The 17,245-nt window shown below is 43.8% G+C and overlaps 2 protein-coding genes across 2 annotated transcripts in view; both read right to left on the bottom strand.

The window, feature by feature from the left end:
* Positions 1-971: 971 nt before the first annotated feature.
* Positions 972-1,932, bottom strand: MRPL17 (mitochondrial ribosomal protein L17). Its single transcript, XM_051804433.1, has 3 exons — positions 1,730-1,932; positions 1,557-1,625; positions 972-1,461 (listed from the first exon to the last, which is right to left on the bottom strand). The coding sequence occupies exons 1-3, from the start codon at positions 1,901-1,903 to the stop codon at positions 1,198-1,200; spliced, it is 507 nt and encodes a 168-aa protein (XP_051660393.1). The 5' UTR covers positions 1,904-1,932; the 3' UTR covers positions 972-1,197.
* A 1,826-nt stretch (positions 1,933-3,758) lies between these two features.
* The window catches only part of CCBE1 (collagen and calcium binding EGF domains 1), a 95,994-nt gene continuing 82,507 nt past the window's right edge, over positions 3,759-17,245 (bottom strand). The window contains 6 exon segments of the mRNA XM_051804432.1: positions 3,759-7,764; positions 9,263-9,298; positions 9,857-9,892; positions 9,985-10,124; positions 12,046-12,166; positions 17,009-17,115. Coding sequence (XP_051660392.1) covers positions 7,531-7,764; positions 9,263-9,298; positions 9,857-9,892; positions 9,985-10,124; positions 12,046-12,166; positions 17,009-17,115 — 674 coding nt within the window. The 3' untranslated portion in view covers positions 3,759-7,530.

The following is a 17,245-nucleotide window of genomic DNA, read 5'->3' as shown; positions in this document are numbered from 1 at the left end:
ACGTAACTTTAACTTTTTGTCTTTAACTTGCTCCATGGGATCACTCATTTAAATGTCTTAAGTCTGTAAAACTTGGGAGGGAGGAAGGAATGCAACAGGGGTTTTGGAAGCCACACCAATTCCACCATGTTTTACCAAGACAGGTCAGAGTAGATACCCTTGAGGTCCCTTCCAACCTGGTGTTCTATTCTGTGATACCATGTTTCGGTTGGTTTAGGTGTTTTTTTTTTCACTGCAAAGGTACAGCTAGGACTTTCAAGTACTAGCTGTGCTTGAAATTAAAGACAAAGCTAACAACTAAAGATTCTTAAATAACTGAAAAAGTCCTGCCATTCTCCCTTTTTGTTCTAATTAGGTAACATAGAGACTTCCTGTAATCCTGCACCCGAAGCTGGGATGTCTACCAAGCTCTTCCTAGAGATGGCAACAACTCCTACTTGTGCTGCCACCTTATTATAAGACAAGTTCCTTTGATACTGTCTCTTTATAGGATTTATTTCAGTGTTACCACCCTATTTGCATTCAGTACTTTTTGAAACAGCAAAAGTATCTAATTTTTCACTGAACTTCCTACCCTGAAATGCTGCACACTGGCTTCCAGGAAACAATGTAGCTCTGTCACAGCAATGCTGCCCCAGAGCAGGGCTGTGTGACCAGAACCTGTAACAAAGCCAGGTTTTGCTGGAGTGTTACTAATGCTCATGCACAAGAATTAAGCTGTGCCAGGGGAGGTTTAGGTCAGACATTAGGAAGAATTTCTTCACAGAAAGAGCGATTAGACACTGGAATGGGCTGCCCAGGGAGGTAGTGGGGTCACTGTCCCTGGAGGTGTTTAAGGAAAGACTGTACACTGCACTCATTGCCATGGTCTAGGTGGAATGGTGGTGTTCAGTCACAGGTTGGACTCAACGATCTCAGAGGTCTTTTCCAACCTAACTGTTTCTGTAAACATAATTTAAACAGAAGCAAGCTGAAGTTTCTGAACAAAGTTTATTTACACAGAGAACATCAACCACCAGGGCTCCTAGCTTGATTTCCTCCTCTTGCCGAGTCTCTATTCAAACCACGGGAAGAAGCAAGTAAACTGTGCGCGCCTCCCATGGCAACCTCAGGTTAGCGACCAAGCTCCAGCCCTCCCGACACACACACCTTCCATTCCCGTGCTCCAGGACAGCCCCTCGGGGCACGGGGGGACCCCTAGACAGGGGTGCCCGGCGGGGCCGCCGCCCTTTGCAGGTCCTCCCGGTAGCCCTTGAGCAGCTGGTTGAGCAGCGTCTTCTCGGAGTCGCGGCGCGGGCGGACGAGCGGCGGCAGCGGGTTCCCCTTCAGCTCGATCACCGCCATCTTCGCGCGGTCCAGCGCGTCCCGGTTGGGGATCTGCAGCATGCGCGTGTAGCTCCCGGGGTGCGGCTGGAACCGCGGCGCCAGCACCTTGAACAGCTTGTGGATGAGGTCCTTCTCCTGCGGGGCGGCACGCTCAGCTCCGGCACCGCGGCGGGATGAACGGGAGGGATCCGGGGCTGGGAATGCGGGGGTGGACGGGGGAGGGTACTCACCGTCAGCCAGAAGTTCGCCATGCGCATGGCGCGCTCGTCCGTGTCCCCCCGCTTGGCGTAGTCGATGAGCTGCGGGGAGGAAGGAGGCGGCGGGTCAGGGCCCCTCGGCCGCCCGCCCTCCCGCTACCCCCGCGCTAAACCCCGGCCCGGCCCGGCCCGGCCCCGCCGCTCACCCGCTCGGCGTAGCCGCGCATCTCGTCGGCCCGCGCCCAGGGCGTCTCGATGCGCTCATGGCGCACCAGCGCCGTCACCAGGTTGCGCAGCAGGTCCAGGCGCCCCTTCGGGCCGGACCCGAGCCGCCGGTACACGCGGCCATGCGAGATGGCGGCCGCCACCGACAGCCGCATCCTCGCCGCCCGCCCTTCCCGGCCGCCGCCGCCGCCTCCCGGCCTCCCGCGCGCCGCCCGGGCGCTGCCGGGAGATGTAGTCACAGATGTGGCCTCAGGATCCCGGGGTGGGTCAGGTTGGGAGGAACTGCGCTGGAGTCATCTGGTCCAAGTTCCCTGCTCAAACATAGCACGGATTTGCGTCCAGACGGTTCCTGAAAATCTCCAGTAAGGGAAACTCCACGACCTCTTTGGGAAATCTGTTCCAGTACTTGGTCACCCACACGGTAGAGAAGTTCTCCCTCAGTTTCAGGTGGAACTTCCCGTGCGTCTCGCCCCATTGCTCGGTACCACCGAGCAGAGCCTGACTCTATCCTCTTGACACCGTCCCTTTAGAGACACGTTGATAAGGTCCCCTCTCAGTCGTCCCTTCCTTTGGCTGAAGACGCCCCGTTGCCTCAGCCTTTCAGTATAAAGAGAGATGGTATAGTCCCTTAGTCATCTTTGTACCCCTCACCTGGACCCGCTCTAAGACCTCCACATCTCTCTTGTCCTGAGGCACCCAGAACACAGCGCTCCGGATATGTCCTCGGCAGTGCTGAGTAGAGGGGCAGGATCAGCTCCCACTACCGCTGGCAATGTTGTTCCTAACGTAGTCCGGCCCGCAGCCGCGAACCGGGAGGTCTGACCGGGACAGGGAAACCGGGACAGACCCGGCAGAGAGAGGCAGAGGTGCTGCTGGTGCTAAAGGGCCGCACTGCCCCCGGGTCCAGCTGCCGGTCCCGGCAGTCTTTTGCTACTTCTTTTAAAACTATCGGATGCAAGTTAATTAGCCACTCGGATATTAAAATGTCTAGCTTGATTAAACTGCTGTGTAAGTGATTAAAATCAAAATTAAACTGCATCATCATGTCATATGACTATACCGTCTGGCTTTCCCCAGATGCAGATGCTAAATGACTCTGCTTTTCATGAATTCTTGTCAGTTCTGTTCTGTTATCATCATTCAGTCATGGAAAAATAAAATTCCAAGTACAACTGGGAACTTCTTTGTCTACCTTTTCATTCTTAGATCTGCTAACCATAGATTTTTCTCTTTAACATTTTGCTTCCACTATCTACTTTGTAAAATCTAAGGCAGTTGTTACTATGATTGTTCCAGCCTTTTTTCTTTTCTTTCTTTCTTTCTTCTTATTTATGTTTCAGTATGATTTACAAATGCTTTTCGTTTTACTTTGCGTTACCCAAGTCCTAGGTCCCAGCAGTGGAGCTGGATCCCACCAGGAATGACAATCAGCCCGGTGTACCAGCCCTGCTGCTGTCCCTGTGGCATCGGCAGGCAGGCAGGGTGGGCTCTGAGGGGAGGAAGGAATGCAGCCAGGCTCCCCGCTGCCGCTCGCTACGGCTGTGATGGGGCACAGCCCGCAGGATGCTCCTGGGGCTGCAGGGAGCAGCTGGGCCACGAGGGGCAAGCGAGACCTGACAGAGCCTGTGTCTCATTCCCCTCTTTTCCACAGTGCTGGTGGCAGGATGTCAGAGAGCTTCAGACCCCCGTAGCACACGCCCAGGCTGTGCAGAAACTGTGCATACTGACAGAGTGAGGTAAGGCTGCTGGATCCAGCCTCACACAGCGCAGGAGCCGCCATCCATATAGCAGAGCTGGTGCTGTGCTTTATTCCCACAAAGACTGAAACCCACATTAGTTTGCAGGAGCTGATCCCTCATAGTCAGAGAACTATGGCAGTATGTGTAGCTCAGTTCCAAGAAAAATACCAGAAGGCAGCACAAGGAGGTTTCTCTCCATTTGTTTCTTCCAGCCAACATTGCTGTATTTCAGAGAAAGTGATGTGTAACAAAAGCAGCTTCCAACAGTCTAAGAAAAAATATCTTTGTTATTATGAATACATCATAAAATCACAGTCATCTTATACACATTTTAGTATTTCATATATAAATAAAGTGAACAGTATAGTTATTGGAATGTGTAATAGGAACAAACATACAGATTTTAATGTGAAATTGAGAGACTTGGACTCCACCCCCATCTTTTGTTGCTGCTTTGGGACTTGGCATATTAAGTCTGAAACACTTCTAGGAAGAAGGCTATGTAAGCTGTGATGCCAACAGTAACTCCAGGCATTACCCTAATTCCATTTACAATCAATTTTCCTCTTTTTTTCCTGATTTAGCATGACAATAAAAAAATTCTTCCATGCCAGAATCACAGCTTTGTAAGAAAGACTAAACCTGTATGTACTTGGCACAGCGTTGAAAGAAAACATTTTTCAAGATTCATGATTTTGTTAATCCCGTTAACAATCAATTTTCCCACCACTACACACTCTTGCAAATGTTTCCATTAAATATATTTCTAATATTAATAAAATAACAAATTCTTTATTATCCTTCTGCTTATAACTTGATGTATTAACATCAAAATAATATTTCTTTCTAATAAAATTATACATAATATTTATATGAAACAAAGTTGTCATGTGCATGAGCCTAGTAATGAGACTAGACATGAGTATAGAAGTTTCTACTTTCTTGTTTTGGATTCTTGGGAAAGTTTGTTATTTTTGGAGCCACAGAGTAATAAATAATTTGAAAGGTAATGACTTCTCTGGCTACCCCGTAATGAAACTTAAGATTGGAAATTATTCCTCTGTGCTGGTGTTATAAAATGTTGGGTATGCTGAAGAAAATGACACTTTTCTGAGTGTCTTCATGTGTTTATCCAGAAATCTTAATGAAATGTTGCTGATAAAATATGTTATGAAAGTTATCATACCGTTAATCAGAAACGAGAAAGGTCATAGCTGGACGCAGACCGGAGGCTGACCCTTCCCTGCCAGCTGTGCTCAGAGGGGCTCTCTCTGCTCTAGGAATTCCTGTGCCATGTTGGCTGAACTTATCTTTGCCATAGTGTCCCCCTTGTTGATGGGACTAGAACAGCTTTGGGGCAGTTCTCATTCTGGACTGAGAAGGGTGAAAGACAAGGACAAGCCCAAGGAGCATTTTCTGTCACCTTTTTTTAACGAAGTAAACTCATCTGTTGGAAATCCAGCTCTAGGCTGTGAAAACCAACGATGCTGACTCCAGAAAGGGAAGACACTGAGGTTTCTATTCAGAAAGTCATGTTAACATGTGCTATATTTATAGTCATGAACCTGTAGAACAACTCTCTGTACTTACAGCAAAGCACATGTTTTATCTGCTTTTCTGGTTGTCTCAGAATTTTCCTTCCCTGGATACTTATGCACAGCAGGGCAATTGTCACCTCTCCCTGAATTTGACTGTTAAATTGTGGGAACTTCTCATTTGGTATGTTTCTATATTTGAACAAGCAGAGCTTAGAACTAAAATAAGTGCCTTTTTTAGAACATATCATCTTGTGGGCAGGGGGCAATAGAATCTGTAGATATGTAGGAAGTGGCACATCTAACATAAGTTATGTAATTTTGTAAGTGATGGTCAAAAATCTTAAGCTACTAATTCTCTAGTGGGAACCAACCTGGCCCAGCAGGTGATGAAGTGTACTGGTAAACACATGCAAGATTTAAAAATACAACACAATTTGCAAGATTTAAAAATACAACATTTGACACCGAACCAATTTAATTAAAATTGCATATTCATAAACGATGTAATTTATACTTAGTTGCCCGCCATAAAAGCCTCATATGCTGTCTTTGAGGTTTCTTTCAGCCTGCTGCATATAAGACCATCCCTCTTCTGGCAACAACTTCCTTCCTCAAGTCTCCCTTATGACGTGGTTCACAAGCCTACTTGGATCTGCAGCTGCTGGCAGAGGTCCTCCCAGACTGAGGAGAAGCCCAAGGACCACAGGGTAAGACCATTTTCTTTTTTTTCAGCTATCCCTGTGACTTAGACATTGCTTTGTAAATACTGATAAAGACATAACATGAAGAGGAATACAGAATACTCATGTTCTTAAAAGTTAATGCCCTTGCTTATGGCTTAGTGATAGTGAGAAGCTGGGAAACAGCTACAGGAATGAATACATCCTCTTAAGACTACACACAACAGACATGAAAGGTCTAGGGAGCCAACTGTTTACACTGCATGATCTGTACTGGTGGTGTCGGGATTACACCAACTATCTTTTGGCCTAGAAAATATGGAAGGGAATCCAAACCTTTATGCGTTATCTGAAAAGGCCCTGCTTATATTTTTATCTGTATTTATTCTATTAGAACATGCAAGCCCTGAAAAACACGGCAAAATAACAAGATTTGCTTTGCATTTGTAACATGGACACCACTGAGCACTAGACATACTGTAGAAGTAGCAGCTACACAGATACAACATTGAAATTTTGTGCTTAATATACTCCTTTATATTCCAATCTTGGCAAAGTCCTCAGGAGCTGTGGAAATCCGAAAGAAATAGTAACATACATCACCCATGAGGTATGGTCTAACTTGTGCATCCAATCTTCCAGTGTAAATAAAGGGCACTCCCTTTTATCCCCATTCACAAATACAGGATCCCATGTGCAGTACCTCACTTAGCCATCCTCGTACCTGTTGAAATGTTTTGTCATGTGCACTCCTGCACCTACTCATACTCCTCCATACACCCAGCCAAGTACACTGCCACTCTGTGTTTCAGTTCGGTGAAAGCCGTTTAGGTTGATCTCATGCAGCAGAGGAACAAAACAGATGGAAGCTCTTTGCAAACATGAGGCCTCTCTCCGGTGTCTATTTCACTCAGACTTCAATTTCACCAAGGAAGACATGAACATGCAGGAGGTCAGAATCTGACTCTTTCTGCAAGGCTGGGATTGATTTTGTGCTTGCCAGTAAGCCTGCCTGATTCACTTATGATTGGTTTTCCTGTTTTAAACATCCCCTTTATCTTGCTCATCTTTGTGCAGTGTATTCAACATGAATCTGTTGAGAAAGGTAACTGGCCTTCACACTGAGCAGTGGGACAATGGTAAGGAAAAAGTAGTGTTAGTTTAGGATGAACATCTTTTGACTGTCTTTGAATGATACTCTAGCAACACAAAGCCTAATAATTTCCAGATCAAGCAGTAACACCCTTGTATCACTGCTTCACCATACTTTTTTTGCCTTTTTCTGCCACAATGGGGCATAATAGAAGACAATATCTCACTTACAGCTGGCCTCTGCTGTGAAACAGGGATCCACTTCTCACACTGTCCTAAGCCTGGGGACAGTAGCTGGAAACTTGACTTCAGTGGTATAATATATTTGCATTTATAAAGTAACTGTGGACCAAGGTTTTCATTATTGGCATAATTCAGGGATGATGTTCAGCTACCCCTCTGTCCCTGGCAAGATTTGGGTCATTTGGAAATAGAATGCAAGGTAGGCAGATGGAATGCTGTGGTCTGCATTATTAGCTAGAGCATGCCTTAGCCATACTATTTACTGTGAAGGTTTTCTAGATAGTATAGGTACAATGCACAGTGCAGGCTTGATGGTATGGAATTACTGCAAGGAGGCTACCATGAACCAGGAAAGCTACAGTACAGGCAGCATGGTTCAGAAAAAGCAGAAAGAAAACTGGGAAATAATATATATATATATATTTTACATTGTCAGTGCATCTTTTATATTGAAGAATTCTAAAGGGGCTTTATTTTTCAGTGGGCATAGCTAAGGATGGTCTGCCTTCTGTATCCTGGAGTTTCTGGGTGCTGCCCGCGGTTTGTAGTCTTCTCCAGATCCAAAATCTACTGTATCATGATAGTTTGTAAATTCCTGAGGTAATGGAAATTCCTCTGTTGATGAGTGAGTCCTGTGTCCAAACACTCTCTCTTGCAGCTCAGCGATGTCATTTCTGATGTCTGCCATCATCAGCAATAGGAAATCAAATGAACCTGGTGGGCCCTGCAGTCACAACGCATGGTCATTAATTACAAACCACCTTGCTCTTACAGTTTTCAAACTGCTTGATAGAACTACCCTTGCAGGGGTAGTTCAGTAAAATACTGCTTCGTATCAATTGCCAAAAGTTAGTGGTCTGCTTTTTAACCAACTTACTCAGGAAACAGTTTTCAAAAGAATCAATTTTTTTTTCAGACAGAGCCTACATTTAGAAGATACTCAGCCCTTTTGTCACTTAACAATTCCTTTACTGCATCTGTTTCCTAAGAGTAGCCTGACACCTCATGGGAATAGAGGACATAAATCTTGCTTCCCCGTCTTGTTTAGTATTAAACTGACAGAAATTATATTCTTAGAATGACTAAACAACTCATTTTTTTAAAGACTTCTGTTCTTTGGAAAGTATCTTTTCAATATGGTAATCTCACTGCTGTCCATCACTTACTAAATACATTGATAATTACAATGCAGAGAGTATCTAATTTTAGCTGACTTCACACATTAAATTAAACTGTTTAATACTGAGGATACATTGATGGGCACACTCTTAAAAATCCACTCCACCTATGAGAAAATAGCATAAGAAGTTAATTCATAGAGTTGTAGAAGAACCGTCTAGTTCCAACCTCCCTGCCATGGGCAGGGACCAGGTTGCTCAAAGGCCCATCCCACCTGGCTTTGAACACTTCCAGGGATGAGGCATTCACAGATTCTCTGGGCAACCTGTGCCAGTGCCTCACCACCTCACAGTAAAGAATTCCTTCCCAGTATCCAGTCTAAATCTACTCTCTTTCATTTTGAAGCCGTTCCTCCTTGTCCTGTCACTACAGGCTCTTGTAAGAAGTCCCTCTCCGTTTTTCTGGTAGGCCCCTTCAGGTACTGGAAGGCTGCAATTAGGTCAGCCCAAAGCCTTATTTTCCCAGGCTGAAAAATCCCAATTCTCTCAGCCTTTTCTCATAGCAGAGGGGCTCCATCGCTCTAATCAACTGGGTGGCCTCCTCTGGACTCGCTCCAGCAGGTCGATGTCTTTCCTGTGGTGGGGACCCCAGAGGTTTTTAAACAATTTCACCTGAAAACAGATTGTAAATACTCATCCTTCTGATGACTGACTCAAAGCCTATAGCTTCCCAAATCCCAGAGAGATGAGGGGCAGGATTTTAAAAGGTTCCAAGGATCAAACTCCAAATAGGAGCTGAGGTTGAACTTGTGATAACTAGCACTCTGCATGGGATCTCATGTCTTCTGAGGATGTTCCAGCACTGTTGTAGAGCAGAGGGGTACCTACTGCCTCCAGTCTCATACCCAGAGAGGAAAGAGGTGTGCAGGCAAAAAAGACCTGGATGAAAACAGGTAATTACTTTGTTTCCAATAAAATTTTCTGTGTATGTAAAGCATCTTTGCTCTTGACACAGGAGGGTTTTTTTAAAAAACTTTTGGCTGACCTGTTGTTAATAGTCAGTATCACTCTGTTGTGTAAATTCTTCCTGTGAGAAATACTTACAGGTATCCCTTTTGGTCCTGGTGCACCTCGCTCCCCCTGTAATCAATACCACCATGGTTAGTTTACTGTGACTAAAGAAAACGAAAAAAACCCTACTGTTTGCCTCTGCAGTCTCCCTTATTTACTGTCCCCAGGTCAGGAACCATCAGACATGCTTGTTTGGAAAAAGAAAAGAAAGTGAAGGAGGAAAAAAAGGAAATTGCCACTGATTTTAGAGGGAGCAGAGTGGGTCACTTCTGATGTTTGTCCTGCACAGTAACAAGCAAAGCAGTGAACAGGAGAAATTCACAGAAGAATCATCTAATGAAAAGGGCTAAATCATCAATGCTTCTTCAGGGGAAAGCCTAAAAATCTACAGGGAAAGAAGGCTGCTTGACAGCCTGGAGGGACTATTTGCAAGACTTTAGCAAAGCCAAACACAAAATAGCAGAAGGATGACATGAGGGGACAACAGGACATTTTCATCTTAGCAAAGAAAATGAGATGGTGAAAGGGTTTGTCTACAGGTGTGCAGAGAGACAAGCCTTCACTCTAGCAAGCCTTCACTTCACATGTGCATGTGTCCATCTTACAGAAATTAGTACTGCTCCTCACCTTGCTACCATCTCTTCCTGGGGCTCCAGGTGGGCCCTGCAAGAAGAAAGAAAGTGTTCACAAGGACATGAGAAGTTGTGGAGCTAAGGCCAATTGTGCAGGGCATGACAGGAGATGAGAATACTGACCACGGGGCCCCGCCTGCCCTGCTTAATATGTGATATGTCTGGAGATGGGCCCATAGGTCCCATGGATCCACGAGGGCCTGGCTGTCCAGGAGGTCCAGGTAACCCAGGAACTCCTTGGCTCCCTTTTGGTCCTGGAGCCCCTGCAATCAACAGAAAAGGTTATCTGTCAGGGAAAGCCTTCAGGACGCTTCATCAGTGCAAACAGTGAGGAATGATCATTTTCTGAATGACTCGATTGGTTACTTTAAAACATCCAAATCCATAACAGTACAACAAACACATCTGCATATGCACATCAGCAGCCCTCTGAGACAATACTCTTTGTCACAGTAGCTACAAGAGATGATCAATTAAACAATTCAATACTGTGTATACAAAGAATCCAAGTCTGCCACTGCCAGATGGTTAGGGACACAGACTGGGAACTAAAAGAAGAGCAAAAAGAAGAACAAGTCACATTTGAGGAACATCTGATAAAAAGAAAGCCTCATAAAACTCATGGGAATTCTGTGTTGATGGCATCTACATGACTGGCACAAGCAAGCCCTTTCCAGTGGTGGGCTGCACCTCTCTTTTGCCCAGTACTGTAGCTGAAGTGTTAGGGGCAAAAAGGGCTCTGTTCTTCCATTTTGCTTTATATCCTTTTTAGTTTCCGCTGGTTCAGCAGAGTATGTTAGTTTTTAGGAAGCACACAGGCAACAAATGTATGTTTAGCTCAAGAGAAATTCTGTGAAATGAAAACCGGAAAATCAGACACCCGAAACAACCTTTGCACAAAATAAAGACCATTGTAGTGTCACTAGCTGAAACGCTTTTTGATTAGAGGGAAAAGCACTTTTCTTCAGAGAGGACACATGAAAGACATAGAAAATGAAAGGCAGAGAGTAAAGAGGGTTCAGCAGGACAGAATATGTACAGTTAGGATTTTCAAAAGGAGACAACCCAAGTTTGGTGATGACTCTCTGGGATTCCTCCTGTCTGGGCAGCAGAGGGGGTGATTTTAGGGGGAGCAGAGTTCTACAGTACCTCGGACAGCTCATTCATGGGAAAAACTGGTGGGTGGAAAACCTTGGAGGGTCAGGCCTGTCTTGGGGGGATTGCAAGGCAATTGTACCCTTCAGAGTCTGATGCAAAACCTCTAACCACACTGTCCTTGCACTTGCGATATATTGAAAACTGAAGGTACTCATCCTCCAAGGAAATGAGATAAAGACTCAAAAACCAAAGTGAGACTGCAAAAGGGGATATAAACACAGGGAGGGAAGGAATGAAGGGAGGGGACAGCTTAATAGGGAGTAAAATCCTTGTAAGGAATATTTGCTAGTTCTCTGTAAGAATCTTTCTGAAATCCACCACAATGCTAAAATTCCTTGGATTTATTGCTAACCCAAAATTAGATTTCCAAAACTTTTAGTACTGTTGGCTGTCAGTTGCAAGATGTCTGGCTTAAGTTAGAGCTTTAGGATCCCTCTATTTTTCACATTGTTTCAATCTATACCTTAGCAAAGAAGGTGTGAGTAGAGTTATACATTTCTTTTCAGATTCCTTTGAATCTGAACACAACATAAAACCAAATCCTTGCAAAACCAGATGAGGAAAAATAAAACAGTTGGCACAAACCCCCACAAACTGAAAGCATATTTTCTGCTCTACTACTGACAGTGAACTAAAGCAATTGATATTCCTGAAATAATAGAGAATGTTTTAAGACACAGTTAAAATACAGGAAATGACAACTGAAGCAGGTGAGATATCCCAGTGAGGGGGAGAAATTTAACACATATGGGACAAACACAGCTTGCACGCCAAGAAACACATGGAGACACAGTGGATGATGTTAGACAGTTGGCAGAGGCTGATCATTACAACCAGGAAGTTTTTCTTTTCAAATTTAGCACAAATGCAAATATAATAGTATCAATCAAAATGCGAAAATGCAAATTATAATAGCATCAATCAAAATGTGAAACACATAAAATCCTATCACACTGAAAGACTGAAGCTTATTATTTTTACTCTTAGTAGTATTGAACACTTCTACACCTCTCATCTGTATCTTACCTGGAGGGCCTTGTTGGCCAGGCTGGCCTGGGGGGCCAGGAATATATGCATTAGATGCAAGCACTTTTTCACCAGTGATTTGCTTGCTAAGATCAGCAGCATTATTTGGTAGCAAAGCAACCTGCCAAAACCAAAAATCACTGTAAGACCTTCATTGTTCAGCTGAATAAATTCCATTCTTAGTTAAACTTTCACAAGAAAAAACAGTCTATTTAAATATTTCAGGAAAATATAAAGTGTTTAATCATATCTTTCATTGAAATCATTAGGAAAGAAAAAGTTACTTTGTGAGTCTGTTCACTTTTCAAGTCACTGTGGAAACACTGAAAGCCAATCCAATGGAGAACAGGAGAAATTCAGGAGAGATACAGCAACAAATTCTGAAGCACCTAAGTCTCAAAACTACTTGGATCTTCTCAGGAAGCCTGCTTTTCTTTATTTGAAGTTTCCTCTATTCATTTACTCTTCCTTTCTCAGGGCAACATTTGCTCAGATATTTAAGTTCTCAGTTGCAGCACAAGCCGCTGACTTTCCATTGGTTTCAATGAGAACCCCAAATCTTTAGTGGGTCTGGCCCTGTAACCATACTAGTTAGCCCAACAGATGTCTGGATCTTCCCTGGATAGAGACGCAAGATAAAGTAAGTGAGAATGTAAGAAGAATTGCACATTATAGTTTAAAGTGTCGTTATCCATTACATGTTTAATTATCCATGAAACATTAATCTGTCCAGATTGAACATATTTAATAATTAAACATATTTAGAAAAATACACAAATGTTTAGTCTCTCCAGAGGCAGCTAAAGGGAAATGACAAGCCAGGAGGCTGGTCCACAAGGAGGAAAGAAGTTTATTAGTGATGAGCAGCTGCATGTAGAGTTGGGGATTGTGCTCTGCCAAATGGAACTGAAGAGCTATTTCAGCCACACCAGAACAGACCTATCTCTGGGTGAGCTTTTTTGCTTGAAGGAATTTGGCTCACTCGATGATTTGATGCTGAATTCTGCAATATTTGCCTGGGAGAGCTGCATTAAATAAAATACATGATGACTCCTGCTATCTGACAATGCTTTTCATCAGCTATTTGGAATTCCCTGAACTGGGTTGTTCTCAAGACTCCTACTTGTTTCTGTAATTATTTGATATACGTTCTCCTGTCATTACTGCAAACCTAATGTTTGTAATGCACAAGAAAAAAACCCAGTGCTAAGCACTTTCAGTGCCTACTATGACTGGGCAGATTTCCTTTGGCAAACAAGTTATTACTTACAGAATGCAACTTAAGAGCAGCTAGTGCTGCTTGCAGTTTGGGGTTGGAGGTACAGAACAGTTCTGAAGGAAAAACTCAGGGAAAAAAAAGGAGCTGGAAATCCTGATGAGTCTGGTGGCATTTCTGAAACACCAGTTTGATTATTGAGGCTGGAATTCAAAATGCAATGACAGAAATATTAAGATTTATTAGCCATTTGTTACTTAGGTTTTGGAAAGCACTGCAGTTCCAAAGACATGATGACTGTACTATAGGCAAATTAAGTGTCATGATACAAGTCCTACAAGAATTTGGTAGATTCACTCCACCCCCACAGAAATCAGTGGCTATATAAGGTCAACACTTCCCACAGCGTGTTCCTTAAATGCTCACTCGTATGAATCTGCTCACACAGAAAATGGGGATCCAGCACACCTACGGCTCTGGGGTGAGCTGTCACCTTTGGTTTTCCAGAGAAACACCTCTGCTTTGTTTACCAGTGACCCTGCAGCTTTCTCAACCAACACCCCAGACCTTGCAGCACAGACCAAAGTGAGGGGCTACTGAAGATGAAGGGCTACTCCATGGCTCACAGCGTCCTACACCTGGGACTGAAAAAGAAAACGTGGTAGTTGGGGGCTGACAGAGCCACACTGGCCAGGGACCAGCATAGGAAGCTCCAGTGTCTGGCTCTGGTCAGCAAAGCTTTGTGTACCAGAGGCGTGTCCACTCCGTCAGAGACGGTTCCTGGCTGGGTACAAATGGAAGGGTTGCAAGGACCATCATGCTGCAAAACTTTCACTATGTGACACAAATCATCCAAGGGTTCTGCAGTGCTCAGTGTTGCCATGCCAAAACTGAGACGCAAAGATAAATCCTGTGACCACCTGAGAACATTATATTTTTCAGGTAGTTTTTGTGAGAATATTTTCAGTAAGTGTTTCTCCTTAGGGGTGGCCACTGTTGGGTGATGGTTTAATTGAAGTCCTCTTTGGAGCTTGTTCATATGATTCTCAACAGATCTCATTCTGGGGATCTGTCCCAGCTGATAAATAGATGTCACTTAATACACAGACTCTGCCGTGAATACTCTCCACGTTACATCGCAAATAGGCAAGCTGGAGTAAAAAGGTGCATGTAGTGGTGAAGACTCATCAAGAAGAGGATTTGGAAGCGTATTCTTTTCTGTTGCTTAAATATTGACTTCTTCCTGCCAGCAAGGCTGTTGTAACGACTGAGTACGTAAAAAAACAATCACATAGCTGCTGTGAAAGCATCTACACATGCTTCCCCACTGAGTCAGCTGGACTTGAGGCATACACTAGGAGTGCCAAAATACCCAGGCTCTGGTCTAGCTCACTACTCTTTGATATCTTCTGGACAGAAAATGGTTGTTAAATGCACCGGAGCCAAACCATGTGTTTTTGATGTTGACTCACATCCTCTTAGGGATTGGCTATACTCACTAGCCTAATTTGTTTCACCTTTTAACTGAACTGGGATCCTAGTCCAGGGTGACCTTGGCTTTCTCCATCGACAGCTCCAAATCTGAATGGACCTTGGAAAATAATTTTTTTGTTCCATGTGCATGCAAATATTAGTGAAGGTAAATTTTAAAGAAGGATTGTTCTAGAAACAAGGCTCCCATATGCTGTGTTGCGTGCTGCATCTGGAGTTTTGGGTAGTTTCTAGGGAATCTGTGGTTTAGACAAATTTTGACAGTGCTTGTCAGGAGTGATGTGGAACATGGCTTTCTAATTAGGATGTTTAAACACATCTGTGCAATAGAATCTAGTTTACTTGATTTTTAAAAAAAATTCTTGGCAGTCTGTCAGCGTGTCAGATATCTTTCCCCCAGTTTTTCAGCTTTTCACTCTTCTTCCTTCCATCAGGGTCTGGGATCAATGTAGGATATCCCACAGACCTCTAGCATATCGGGACAGAGCATTACACAGGCTTTTCCACTAACCACAATTTTGAATAAAGTTCATAAAATCTGAAAGCCTTAACCACAAGACTGAAGACTCATTCCATAAACTGTCTTCCTGACAGACAGAAATGAATTTTTCTACACAAAACAGAACAGCTTCAACCACAGATATTGAGAGACGTCTTCCCCAGAAGAACTTGACCATGGTGAGCAGTGGGTGAAACACAAGAGTTGATGTCTCCCTGGGTAGAGAATTAGTAGTGGGCCAGATCTCTCAGCATGGACAAAAGCTCTCCTCTCTGGGCAGTAAAATTGCTGAGGCTACCAGGGACCTTCTCTTCCAGCTCTGTCTGTATGTGGCACAACCCAGTGGGCTCCCTCTGAGGATGCCAAACAGGTCAAGTCTCAGTAGGAAGATACTGGGGGAAAAATTAAGCTGTGTACTGTGACAGGACAGTTATGAAGTAAGAGTGAGCTGCTTAGTTTGGCCACAACTACTGTACCAGTGCCCATAGTGACAGGTATTGATGGCCTGAACACAGGCATCTAACATTTTTAACTCAGGCATCTAAGAGTGGGAGTTAGACACAGAAAACTTTCCATCCATGCCATCAGTCAGTTCTTGCAGCAAACAACATGACCAACAGTGTGGCTCCAGATCCCTCCCTGGAGGTCAGTGCGAGTCTGTTCAGCATCACAGAGAGTGGCTGGAGAAACAGCCATGCAAAAGCACAGATCCTTTTTTAACTTCTGTGCTACCATTTGTTTGAAAAACAGAATTTCTATCACACATAGAATTCTGTCACTTCCACATTTGTCTTCATGCTGATCCAGAAGGAAAACATGACATTTTGAGATTTTTGAGATAAAGATTATCTCTAACCTCAGTGAATTACATTTTTAGTGAAGCAGATTTCTTTCTTCCTATAATTGGAGGAATAACATTAAATGCAACAAGCACACCAAATTGTGTTTTGACACAGTGAAATTAAATTAGTACCCTGGGTGAAATAATTACAGCCTGTCAGCATGAATTGCTGAGAATATTCCTGCAGAACATTTCAGTTTGAAAGAACATGAATGTTCAAAGGAGATGTCACCAGAAAAGGCATTACACGTGCATCCCTGCACTAGGCTCTCCAGATCTGAGGCTGGGTCCTTGGGTTATTTCAATCCTAACTCAAACGCAAAAGGAGGCTACATATAGGAGCAATTAAAGGCCAGGGGAAGTTTCTAAGTTTCTCTACTTGTAAGACGACAAGTGAAAGCAAAAAAGGTTTGGGATTGAGGGTTTTTCTTTTTTAAAAGAAGAGTGATGTTTCAAGCTAGTGATGTTCCTGTTTAGCCCCACACCTCAGAAAGCAAGAATCCTGTTATCAGCACCCCATTAATGCAAAATCATGTTCCTACATCCACAGAATGTCTTGCACTTGCTGACTCTGAAGGTGGATCAAGTCCAAAATCCCGTGCATCCAGAGTGAATGAAAATCTTAGGCCAGCACAGATTGCCAAGAAAGCTGGGCTCAGCCCGGGATGGGTGTTTGCCAGAGTCTATTACCACGAGGTTGGTAACAGACGTACATGAACTTGGGTTGCAATCTGCTTAAAATCCATACAGAAACACAAGGAAGAGATGCCATTCTTACATGATTTTAAAATATATTGCCATCCTCTTTATGGGTACAAGAACGACATGTCAGTGACAGCTCCAAATACTTAAATTTAATCTCAGTTGTTGTAAAACATGCAGATCTGGTAAAGACATGGCTGATCAGTGTTCATACCTTTTGCTTTAGCTGTAAAACCGTCTGCTTTATTTGATGAAATTCCTTACAAGAGGCACAGCATGTCCCCGGTTTCGCCACATTTTCAGATTTCTCTGGAAGTACAGCTGAAAGAAAGCAGCTTTCAATATAAATATAAAGATCCAAAGGAAAGAAGTTCATAAAGTGACTGCAAAAGAAACTTGAAGGCTGTTACATTTCCCCAGACTGTGAAAAGAGAAGAGAATCTTACCATTA

Source organism: Manacus candei, unplaced genomic scaffold, assembly GCF_025592945.1.
Source record: "Manacus candei isolate 608988 ecotype Guabito, Panama unplaced genomic scaffold, ASM2559294v1 h1tg000061l, whole genome shotgun sequence".
NCBI classification, from domain to species: domain Eukaryota; kingdom Metazoa; phylum Chordata; class Aves; order Passeriformes; family Pipridae; genus Manacus; species Manacus candei.
Note: the sequence above shows the minus strand (reverse complement) of the source record. Positions and strands in the feature narration are given on the sequence as shown.

What these genes read in the sequence shown, in the direction of transcription:
- MRPL17 (XM_051804433.1), bottom strand. Translation starts at nt 1,903, where the DNA reads ATGCGGCTGTCGGTGGCGGCCGCCATCTCGCATGGCCGCGTGTACCGG. An exon ending in TGCGCGGCTACGCCGAGCGG is followed by an intron (nt 1,626 to 1,729) that starts GTGAGCGGCGGG and finishes TCCTCCCCGCAG; the next exon opens with CTCATCGACTACGCCAAGCG. An exon ending in TGGCGAACTTCTGGCTGACG is followed by an intron (nt 1,462 to 1,556) that starts GTGAGTACCCTC and finishes GCCGCCCCGCAG; the next exon opens with GAGAAGGACCTCATCCACAA.